The 13,074-nt window shown below is 42.2% G+C and overlaps 1 protein-coding gene across 1 annotated transcript in view; it reads right to left on the bottom strand.

Moving 5' to 3' along the window:
- Positions 1 to 9,441: 9,441 nt before the first annotated feature.
- Positions 9,442 to 13,074, bottom strand: part of LOC134188841 (interferon-induced GTP-binding protein Mx-like) — a 10,559-nt gene continuing 6,926 nt past the window's right edge. Inside the window, exon 9 of the mRNA XM_062657045.1 lies at positions 9,442 to 9,798. Coding sequence (XP_062513029.1) covers positions 9,511 to 9,798 — 288 coding nt within the window. The 3' untranslated portion in view covers positions 9,442 to 9,510. The remainder of the gene's footprint in view (positions 9,799 to 13,074) is intronic.

Below are 13,074 nucleotides of genomic sequence, written 5' to 3' on the forward strand. Positions count from 1 at the left end.
ACGTCTTTAGATCAAGAAAGCAGATACTTGACAACATTTGCAACTCCCTTTGAGAGATACCGTTACTTGCGCCTACCCTTTGGAATCTGCTCTGCACCTGAAGTTTTTCATCGAACGATTACGGAGGCATTTCTCGACATAACAGGAGTATTCATTTAGGTTGATGACATTCTAGTCACAGAGTCCACAAAAGCAGAGCATGACCAACGCTTAGAGATGGTCCTTGAGCGCTGCTAATCTCTCAGTCTACGCTTAAGCAAAGAGAAATGTCACTTTTGTTAGTCAAAACTACGCTACCTTGGACATCTCCTTACGGCTAAGGGTATCAAGCCTGACTCACAGAAAGTGGAAGCCATTCAAAACTTCCCAACTCCATCCTCACCATTTGAAACAGCCAACTTATTGGGCTTAGTCTCTCACTTATCAAATTTCTGTCCAGATCTTGCTACCGTAGCACACCCAATTCGCCAAATAACCCACAACGAGAGGGAATGGACATACGACTCAGTCCACAATAAGACTCTACGGGAAATCAAGCAACCGGTGTCTGAGGCTCCCACATTGGCCCTATTCAATCCCGAACTTCCTATCACACTATTTGTGGATGCTTCACAGGTTGGGTTAGGCGCATTTCTGCTGAAAGAGGGACGTCCCATTTTAAAATTCTTCTCGAACGATTTCACATACACAGAAACACTATGCCCAAATAGAAAAAGAGATGATGGCGGTACAGTTCAAACTTGAGCCATTCCATCAATATGTCCACAGTCATAAAGTAATTGTGGAATCTATTAAGGAAATCAAGGAAATGTTAGTAAGTTGTAGCATCTGTCTAGAACACCAAAAGTCAAATCCATTACCAGACCTTCATTGCAAAAGGTACTACAATATCCATTCCAATCAGTGGGACGAACTTATTTGATTTAAAAGGCAAACACTATTTACTCACAGTATACTACTTTAGCAAATGGATCACTGTCTCTGAACTACGAGCTACTAGGGCGGTGGATGTTATAGCCGTCTTGGAAAGCAACTTTGCGGACTATGGCATTCCAGAATTGTTGTATTCAGACAATGGTTCACAATTTGCCAATGCAGAATTCATGCTCTTTAGCCAACGCATGCGCTTTAAAAATAGTACATGAAGCCCAAGTTGTCCAGCTAGTAATAATCAGGCAGAAAGAAGGGTTCAGACAGCAAAAATTACAAATATAAAAATGTTTACTGGCGGCAGATCACTAGCTGATGTACTGAAAGTCTTACGAAACACTCCCATTGGAAGTGGTCTTCTCTCTCCAGCGACCTTGTTGCCAGAGCGTCAATTAAGAAGACAGATCGCCATACGCAAAGATGCTTATCTCCCTCAACACAGAGATGTGCATGTTATCTGATCAAATCTTAAGAAATTGCAGGCTGATCAAGCCTTTTACTTGAGAAGAGGCAGAATTATGCCTCCAGTCTTACAGCCAGCTGAACGGATACGGATACAACAAGGCAAAAAGTGGATTCCAGGATGTGCCATTGAACACCACTCTGAACCACAATCACACATGGTCCAAACCTCAAGTGGCAGGATTCTGCGCAGAACTCGTGCTTATTTGAACAAACAAACGAGGAACATTACCCACAGATTGAGATTCCAACTGACTCATCTGGCACACATTCTATTTCCAAGTTCACAATTCTGTCTCCAGTGATCATTCATAGACAACCAAACAATTTTTTCACACTTACTGGGACCATATCTGGCGATGAACTACCAGGATACCATGTGCAAGATGACTGCTGCAAGAAAACAAGGTCCGGTCTACCTATACATAAACCAAAACATTTGGATGACTATGTAACTTAAGAGATGCCGAAAAGTAGGGTAGACAGTACTGCCTATTCGCAGGTATATGTTGAGTTCACTAAACACCCTAGAGGGAGTATGATGTAATGTATAGTAGTGTTGATTCCCAGACGTGAGAGATGTCTTACGCGGGTTTGTATAAAATAGATCAGATTGACTCTGGCTATTTTAGTGTCAGCATATTACACAGGGAACCGATTTGTCGTACACTGCCACTGTGGGCCTACAAGAAAAAAGTGTCCGCTGCACTGTTACTCAGAAATATGGAGAGCGCATCTTTTGACACTTTCGCACTAGGCAGAGCCGATTGCTCGTGTTCATTCACACATTTACCTAATTATATGACACCTACGTGCACTCTAGCGGAGATAAGGACGGGTTGGATTAAGAACGATGAGTTAAGAACATTCTCTAGCCTTACTCTTGTGAAAACATGTACGAGCACCTTGTATTAATTAATTAGAATAGCCCGGCTTCTCATTCGTTTTCGTTCAACTGTCAAACTTGCTGTACTACCTGAAACACGTACGTTTACCTGAAACAGTCTCCCTTTCGCAGAGCAGAACCGCTGAGTAAGCCACAAGTGAAATTACGATCAGCACGATCAGACCGGAACTTCGACGTAAAGGAATTTGCATGTCTTGTTGTACCTGCACAATAGGGTAGGTGTTCCCAATTGTCGATGTGCACACCCCTCGATAGTTTGATATATGAACGCTGCTTTCTCTAGTAGCCTGCAACAGAGAGACGAGAAACAGGTCAGATGTACCCACCAATTAATGTCTACGCTTCGGAGCGATACCTGTATGTACGACTGGAATCTTACAAGACCTGCTAGCACACTAGCTACATGTACGGGACCAAGCCTGTAAACAGCCCGGACGTGGGATGTATTCTAATTGTGGAAATCTTTCTGAGACACAGACAGTAAATCAGAGTTCCCATCTGGCGCTATGGCGCTGCATGTAGCACCAACCCAATTTTTGCAGTGATAATTCGAACCCAGCACACCGCAACAAAACCGATTCCTCATTAGAGTTAATGAGTTAGCCTATTTATACAGACATGACCGTCTTGTATGTTGTAATTAGACCACTAGAGCACTCACCTTGTTACAATGTACGATTACACCCATATAACATCGTGAGCCAAAAAGACTAAAAATGGCGAGAATCATTGTTACTTTAACCTCGTTTTGCACCTCCAGACAAAAAATTAGAATTCCACTTTTAAAAGACGTTCTAAAGACAGAAGTGCTCACACATTCGCTTCTACACTATTTCGACGTAAGACGTTTTTATCAAGGTTAAAAAATTACTTTGGTGTGCTCTGCCTTTTTGATACAAGCTCACCGAGGTAGGAAGTGGGGGACTGGGGGGCTTAATTAAACTCCCTCGCTCAGAGTAGACCGGAATTTTACTTTTTTGAGCTAGTGCAGCGCCGGATTCAGAAATTTTTGAAAGACGGTGTTCACCGTTAGCAATTATATATAGCAATACTAAATTACTTTTTTCTAATGAAATTATATAAAATTATTTAAGCACGGCTATTGGAAAAGATGGTTTTGCAACCCACTGCACCCCACTCTGGATCCGACACTGCAGTGACTTTTGCAAATGTGTTTACGGTCTGGCAAGCGAGGTAGTTTTTGCTTAGGTAATAATTACTCATGATGATATCGACGATACAGCCTCCGGTCGTTAATATCTTCCTACGCCACAGAAGCTAACGATGTGCCTTAATACGTTTAGTTTACCCGGGACATGTTGCGACTCCCCTGTCGTTTTCTAGACTGATCATATAAAAAGTCTCTAGATATAACGCACGTTTGTAATGATCGATCATTGTCTGGATATGCAGCGCTTACCCATTTATCTTTCAGATCGAGTCGTCGCTTAAAATAAATTCCTTGCAATCGCATGTAGCGAGTGCACGGATGTGTATTGTTGGCGTAGCTACATAGTTGGAGCAACTTCTAGTAATTCCAAATATTTGTAATATGCGCGTATGAGTGAAAATCTAGGTTTAAGGTAGTGCAATTGGTCGTTACAGCATAGTCTGATGTTGTGGTGAAGAAAAGTGTTTCATATTACATAAACACTAAAGTTTTTGAGTTACACGTGTATCAGAATGGGTTATTGCACGATTACAATAAGCTACAGTATGGTCACGTGACTTACCGCCTAGAAGGGCAGGGGCTCTTATTAGAACGTTTGGAACTACGTGCCTTTGTAAAGTTTTTTCGGGAATAGGGTAGAAGCCATGGAATTCAATAGAGAATTACAGACAAAGGAAAACATTACATGATAGGTGTTGTTCTGATGAAAGTTGGCAGGATTTCTTACTCATGCGCAGAGCACTTCTCACTGGAAATATTTGTGAAAGAAGCAACCAAATCAGAATCGAAAATATGGCTATCACTCATAGATGTCTTCTTGTGTCTCCAATCCTCCAGGAAATTTCAAAGGCTATACGAGAAGACCTTGTTTCAGATGCTCTTACGATACAAGACAGTAGGGCATATATACAACTGTGGCCGAAAGTCGTCGGACACCTTAAAAATATAATTAATGTAAAAAATATGGTTCTCATCAGGAATTGCACTGAATATTATGACTTGTTTACTCTAAGAGAGTATAATACACTAATATTTAGGCAGATTTATAAATGACAAAATGCCTTTAACATAGTATATCAATTATTTGACGAATAGCTACGAATTCCATTACAGATGTGTTTGTCGCCATTTAGAGAATAGCCTATAAAACTATATTAAATAACCACAATTTTATTGCAGAAGTGTAGCTATAGGTCTAGCATAAGTTTCTGAGCAATTTGACTCATACCGAACTCACGATGGCCAAGGCAGGCGCGTACCGTGGCATGGGCTAAATGGGCTATAGCCCCCCCAGTTTTTGTGGGCGTTTCCCATTTTGTCAGGTGAAAACTAGCGTTACGTCGCTTTTTGTAAACGTGCGCGTCTGTTTACAGTCTGGATGTTCGAGGCCGAGCATGCGTGTCTCACACTAGGCTGCAGACATCGGTTTCCGTGATCAACACTACTTCACTGACACCATGTCGTCTCATCAGCAAAACCAGAAGTACAAAAAACAGACGAAACTGTCTCACTGTTTTCGGTAAGATCTATGGTCCACGCTGATATGTGTCAAACAGAGTTTACGCAGTAGTGGGTGTGTTACAATTCTTTACTAGAGTATAGTTCTAGTAGCGAGTATAAAATGTCAATTTTTTCAAAGGGGCGTGTCAGTGTTCGGGTATTTCAGCCCCCCCACTTCCAATGGCCACGGTACGCCCCTGGCCAAGGCACGGAACTACACCGAGGCGGAGAGGATTAGGATCCAGGTGCTGCATGATGAGGGTCTCATCTGCCGCCAAATTGCACGCACGGTTCGTAAATCCCCCGCTAGCGTTGCAGCCTTGCTCCAGAAACTTCGTCAAACTGGTAGTGTGAGGGAAATATTCCACACTGGACGGCCAGGGGTCACCACGACATAAACCTGTGCAGGATGAGTTTGAGAGACAGGAAGAAAACAGCAGTAAAATTGCACAAAGAATGGACTAATGGTGGTGCTTTAACTGCTTCCGTCAGGACAACTCGCAGAAGGTCGCTAGACCATGGTCTGAGGTCATTCAAGGCCCAAAAGAAGCCACTCATCAAACCTTACCAGGAAAGGAAGAGGCTGACTTGGGCTCGTAGGCACAAAAATGGACTCAAAGACAGTGAAACCGTGTGATAAGGTCTGACGAATCCAGTTTCCAGTTGTTCGCAACTCCAGGGAATTTGAGGGTACGAAGAAGGCCCGGAGAAAAGTGAAACAAAGACTCCATCGTTCCCACAGTAAAGCATGGCTGGGTCTGTTATTGTCTGGGCATGTCAAGTTCTGGAGTTGAAATGCTGACTGTCTGTGACGGAACAATGAAATCTGAGAAGAATAAAGCTATTCTCCGTCATACGAGGTTACCTGCAGCTCGTGAGATGTTCCGGAATGACCAGAACTACACATTCCAGCAGGATAATGCTTCATGCCACACCTCAGTCTCAACAAGACGATTATTCCAGACCAGCAATGTTCGGGTAATGGACTGGTCGCGGCAATCAGCAGACATGAACCCAATTGAGAACCTGTGGGGCGACCTGAAAATAGCTGTCCGACGTCACCAGCCGACCAGCAAGGTCCAGCTGAAGGCTGTACTTCAGGATGAGTGGCAGAGGAAAGCTCATGAGAGATGCCAGAACCTGGTGAACTGCATGCCGACAAAGATATCAGCTTTGATCCGTGCCAAGGGACTGTGTACAAAATACTAGAAATTACTGCGATATTGCTCATTTGTTGCTGTTATTCTTATTTTAAATGATGTCTTTTCTATTTTACATGTTATTCCATATTTTTAACGATCCTGTTTTGTTAGCGTTTGGGCATAATTAATATTTATAATAAAAATATTGTTATCTCAAATTATAATTGTTTAATATATTGGATTTATTACTGAACTATAACTGCATTTCTAGCCAAATATGACCAATTTGCATAAAACATGACATGTGTCCGGCAACTTTTGGCCAGAGCTGTATAGGAGCAAGCATGTCCTAGCCTAACAAACATTCCTCACTCAACTAGTCATGGACATTACAGCATTAATATAATTACCCAGCCATACAAGACAATGTGCAGCCTTAAGTTGAGAATTAGCCAAGGCAACAGTGGTGGAGCTGACATTTCTTTAGCAATGTTTGATCTACATATTAAAATTTTTATTTTATTCAGGCCAAATTTCAACATTATCAAACAAGCACAGATTTTTTCACATTTCCCTTCACAACATATTTCAAATCATCACACTCGCGTAGTTTCATGTTGTGCACCCACCCAGCGGTCACAAAACCCTTGTCCCTTCCAAGCTTAGAAATATATATATATATATATATATATATATATATATATATATATATATATATATATATATATATATATATATATATATAGAGAGAGAGAGAGAGAGAGAGAGAGAGAGATTGCCTCTCGTTCAGCTCTGATATAGATGCAACCAGGAGCATCTAGAAAGAGAATATGGAGCGTTCGTCTACACACGGATGGGGTGATATCGTTGTGATGATAAGAGGCGGAGCTGTTGTTTGCGACCGTAAGGTGCCATATGTGGTACGTTTGAGTTAGCGTCATGTCAATAAGACGACGGCCGGAGGAGACTACGAGAAAGCTGATCAACGCTACGACCTGGCAACAAGAAGAAGGCCGGTGTCACAGCGAATTTGACGTCTCTGTTTGCTGTATCCCCGAGTCGTACTCACTAGGGAATTTGTTATCCTCAAGTCACATTCTCTGGGGGTTTGAGGCACCCCTTTCTTTGTATCACTTGGCTATTGCATGTTCCATACCTATTATGTAGGTAAACTTTCAGTCAGCTAACGAACTACTGGTGAACTTCCTAAAATTATTGTGCGGTGCTGAACGATCATGTGCCACCATGCAAGAGCTAGAGTGCACGAACTTACGCACTGATGTCATTGTTTTTAGTACGATACACAGATTAACACATGCCACAAGTTCTGGTTCAAAACTAGCCGTTTATATGTGTACATCTCGATAGTCTCTTACCATTTTCAATTATTTCTACTATTTTGAGATTATATTAGAAGTGTTGTAAAAAAGAGAGAAGCATATTACACGGTCTAAACTGTAGTAAGGCTAGTTGAAAGAAGTGCATGACGTCTGCCGGTTGTGGGTGCGTAGCTATAGGCCATATGTTAATCTTTGCGTCACAATTTAGGTTAAATTGTGTCTGCTATTTACTATGACATCATCATGTGGTGTGTTTGCTATTGCATTTGTTGTACGTTTAGCTCTTGGAGATGATGTAGCAAGCCTGAAATTCGGCCAATCACGAATGAGAGAACATTTGTACAAATGCTTGCAGCAGAAGAAAATGACAGTTTTTCCGCAATGCGTTTATGCTAGACGCACTCCTAGACTTCGTCGTACCTACATAGAAATTTGCCGCAACTGCATGTTGATGCCTGAAGAGTGTGATGATACCGCGCTGTGTCAAAATTGTGAGGACTGGTTTCACGTTGACATCTGTCACAACGAAGTGACAAATGGAGCTGTAACAACTGTTTGTAAGAACGCCTTGCCTAGACTTTATACGATATAGAGTAACTTGCTAACGAAGTTCACAATAATAGACGTTTTTAGTGGCAAATTTAAGTAAAAGGGTAACATGCTATTTTTAACTTATCAGTTTGTTAGAAATTTTGAACCAAAACCGCAGTCTATAAATATGGATTACAATGTCAAATTTTTAGGTATGAAAAATTGCTACAATATATACTGCTCAAAGATGCTATACTGTCTAGGAAATACGGCTTGGGGATGCCAAATTCTCTAAGAAATACGGCTCGGTATGCCAGATTCTCCAGGAAGTACGGCTTGAGATGTCATATTCACTAGAAAAAGCGGCTCGTACATACCAAATTTCCAGTAATGCCAAATTTTCTAGTATACATTGTTCGGGGATGCAGAAATTTCTGAAGGAATACCAAATTCCCTAGTGAATATGGCTCGGGGATGTCAATTTCCCGGAGATGCCAAATTCTCTATGACACGGTGTCTCCTTCCTAAAGTCAGCTTTTAAAAGGACATGTGGATTTACTACTTTCCTGTCTAGCTGGTTCGCTGTAGTAATGTGAATGTTACTGTCAACATCTACGTCTCGTTTTGCAAGCGCGTTTTGCAGCGATGGTGTCAAAGCTGTCGCACTATAGCGCTAACTCAAAGTTGCCATATTAAGATAGTGAATCCGCATCTTATTCCTTGACAATATTACCCCTTAACGATATTACCCTTTACTCTTAACGATATCACCCCACCCATGCCTAGAAGGACGCTCCATTTTCTCTCTTGATACAACCCTTTGTAGCTAACACGTTCTGCTCACCTCGACCCGTGCCTAGTCGCTCCCATTTGAACAGCAACACCGCTGAGTAAGTAGCAAGTGAGATTGTGGTTAGTACAAGACAGAAACGTCCAGGATCCATGTTTTGTCGTATCTGTAACAACACGTTCCTTTGTATCTTGACGATACGAAAATCTATAGCAAGGCGAATACCGTCCGCTGATCCCCGTACGAATGTCACGCAGCTCTGTATAGGTTGCGACCGCACATAATTTACCGAAGGCCATTGGTGCAATTTGATATTAATGTGAAAACCCGACCAATTGTCGCGTGCGTTAGGCAAGCTGTCACACGACCTTATTTACGAAAAGTCATTATTTGACTGGTCATATGTTAATGACCAGGTATCTATCTGGCGCAAACTCTACAGCCTGACGAATTTTTGTGCAAGCTGTGCCGGAGTCCAAGGCGTTGACGCCATTGACCTACTACAGCCAGAAGCTTTTCTTGGCACAGAGCCCTAGGCTCTGGCATGTAGCCTCGCAAGCCTGGTCCTTCATCACAGTTACTGAACTAAACGCACGTGATTGACGCGAGGAGGAGGAGCTTTTACCGAAATTGCTCCAACGCGAATTATAGACGCTCAACACAATCACTACGTTTAGAGATAATCATGCTGAACCAATTGCCTAGAATTCTACTGTCATGCTACAATAAATTTGTGTTCAGTTAATGTCAAGATGACGTGCACTCGAAAAAGATTTCAACTTTCTTTCTCCTTCTTGAAGTCTTTTTGCTTTTTGCTGCAGATTCTCTCGTTTGATTGTCAGCTCTTCTTCTTCTTGCAGAAGCATGGCCGTCGGGCGTACGCTGTCTTTGAAGCCGGTGTTGCCTTCACCAACGCTAGATAAAATGTGTGAGACGAGCTTGGCATCGACTTCTTTCGTAAATTCCTTAAAGAGATTGTGCATAATCACCATGGGAACGGAATCACCCAATCGACTTTGTACTATCTGCAAAGGCAATGCGGACAGGTGAGCAATCAAGAGAAGAAACGAAACGGTAAACAACGTATACGAGTAAGTAGAAGAGACTACTTAATAGATTAGCCTAAACCAATAACGTACAACTGTCATTAATGATAAAAAAAGTAAGAGATACAAACAGACAGACAGACACAGACACAAAAACAAACATACAAATATAAAGACAGACAGACAAACAAACAGACAAACACATGGACAGTAAGACAGACGGACAGACAGACAAACAGACGGACCGACAGACAAACTAACAGACAGACAGACAGACAGACAGACGGACGAACGGACGGAAAGACAGACAATCAGACAGACAGACACCCACAAGCTGACACGTGTCTTCCCTGGAGAAGTAGATGAAAACATACACAGTAGAAACAATAAAAGTAGTTTGCATTAAATTAAAGCTGAGCTCAGTAGATTGCTTGAATTTAGCGTTAGATATGTAACGTAGAGTTTGTGTTTCAATAAATGAAGTTGACAGACAGACCGACAGACAGACAGACAGACAGACACACAGACAAACAGACAGCGAACAGACAAACAAACAGACAGACAGACCCACCATCAGACAGACAGACAACTGTTCGAATCTTAGTCGTACTCATGGACCTCCTTGGATCCTAGTTCTATTAGAACTTGCTGATTTTTAGCGTAGCCTGTAATAATTTCTTGTATAAGAAATATGTGTATTGACAGACAGACGGACAAACAGACAGACGGACAGACAGACAGACAGACAGACAGACAGACAGACAGACAGACAGACAGACAGACAAAAAACAGACAGACAGGCAGACAGACAAACAAACAGACAGACAGGCAGACATACATACATATAGACCGACAGACAGACAGACCGACAGACCGAGAGATGGACGGAAAAACAAACAAACAGACAGACAAACAGACACACAATCAGACAAACAGACAACTGTTTGACTCTTAGTCGTACTTAGGGACATCTTTGGGTCCTAGTTCTCTTAGAACTTGCTAATTTTAGCGTAGAGTGTAATAATTTTTTGTTTACGAAATATATGTATTGACAGACAAACTGGGTGTATTCGTTTGGGACTATCTTTTCTGCAAAAGGTTAGGTTGGATGGAGTGGAAAGAGACATGGCGCGTTTACCAATCGAACAGAACCTTTCCGAAGCGAGATAGACGAGGCGGTAACAGCTATATGCGCATGCGTAGCATCTTTCTAAATAAAAATTGTAAAATTATTGACTAGAGAACACAAGCAATGACAGTGAGGTAACGTATAACTAATTTATTGCACAATAGATGCATTAGTATGCCGGTACAGGCTATTCATTTACCTATCCAGTCATGACGCCGGTATACCCTTCAGCTAGCTCTTCTGCTAGATGGCTGCTTTGTATACTTCTGTTGTGACCTCCATTCTTGAATGGATTTTAGCTGATATCGAAGAATTTGACGATGAACAAGATTTCTTGGATGATTTGATGGAACTTGGCTCCCTTGTGTGGACCAGGGAAGACAGCAAGCCTCGCATTCTAGGTTATGTCGAGAAAGTTGTTCCACTGTATTACGATCAGGATTTTCAGAGGCATTTCCGTTTAAGTAGATCGACGTTTGACGTGTTGTAGCCTCGAAATTCCAGACCAGAGTGCGCGCGAAACGCGAGAACTCTAGTCTGGACCAAGTCGGTACTAAAATGATTTCGGAAATAGCCATCTAAGCCAATCAGCTCCTCATAGCCGGAATGTCGGTTGTAAATTCTGATAGGTTTATCAGTAATTGGTTATGCTAAGTGCACTAGCACTCATTGCGCGTGTGTGAAACCCGCGTAGGCGGCTAAGTGCACGCCAGAGCCGTGATGAAGACTCCGGTGCACGCACACATCTTAGTTTTAGTTTCAGCTTCAGTTCTTTGATATTTTCAAGTTTGCGGTGACAGGACATGCACAGCAGCGTCGCTAGACCATCACCTTTGACAACTGGTCGAGCGGTAGTCTCGCCAGTCGAGAGGTTAGACTAGCTAGCGGTCTGCCAAAAAATCAAGGAGTCGTGGTTTCATGCCGTCCACCAAGATATCGCCGCAAACATGGCAGACGTCTCTTCTTTGTTCGTGAGCTCTCATGGCATTTACAAATGATATGTTGATCTAGGTAAAACGATTCTACCCTGCTAGACTACCATTTAGCATCGCTATTGATAAATACTTCCGAAATCGTTTTAGTATCGACTTGGTCCAGACTAGAGTTCGCGCACTTTGCGCGCTCTCTGGTCTGGAAATTCGAGGCTAGACGTGTTGGTGCACAAGGCTAGCACTTGAAGAAGCTATCTTAGATAGAAGTCGTGGAGGAAGAGTTGCAATACCAGTAGTAAATCAATTACTGATAACGTTATGGTACCAGGGAACTCAGGAAACGTTTCGTCAGCTTTCGGATCGGTTTGGTGTTGCTGAGTCAACAGTGCATGGTATCGTACGGAAAATTTGTAGCTGCGTATCATTTTATTTGCGACACAATGCAATCTCATGGCCTCGTGGATCTCAAGTTGATAGAAGACGAAGAGGGTTCGAGAACATCAAAGGATTTCCAGATGTTTTGGGAGCTATAGACGGTAGCCACATACCCATTAAACCACCCAGTCAGGATTGAGATAGCTATATAAACAGAAAGAAATTTCCGTCTCTCATACTGCACGCTGTTTGTGATCATAATATGTTCTTCCTGGATTGCTATTGTGGTTGGCCGGGAAGTGTGCATGATGCACGAGTTTTGAGGAATTCCGATCTATTTGTTCGGATACAATCCAATCCAGGAGACATGTTTCCCATGCAAGGAACCCACATACTAGGTGACGCAGCATACCCTCTCAACACGTGGCTTTTGACACCATACAAAGACTACGGCCACATGCAACAGAAGATAGAAATTACAATTACTGTCACTCTGCAACTGGATGGATAATCGAAAGAGCGTTTTCTTTGCTAAAAGGAAGATGGAGGAGGATGAAATTCGTCGACGTCACAAGGGTTAGAGGTTCCGACGATGATTATTGCCTTTTGTGTTTAGCACAATATCTGTTTGTCTCATGACGAGGATAACGCAGAATTTCTTGGTGATGATGATAGTGCAGACACAGAGGTAAATGACTTAGAAAATTGAATATCTAAGACTATGTGGTGCGGCCTTTGGAGCTGTAGGCAAACGTGATTACATCAAGCAGTACATTAACTCTCATGCACGCGTTTAATGTACTAAATATGTATACCTTT

Source organism: Corticium candelabrum, chromosome 13 (assembly GCF_963422355.1).
Source record: "Corticium candelabrum chromosome 13, ooCorCand1.1, whole genome shotgun sequence".
Classification (NCBI taxonomy): domain Eukaryota; kingdom Metazoa; phylum Porifera; class Homoscleromorpha; order Homosclerophorida; family Plakinidae; genus Corticium; species Corticium candelabrum.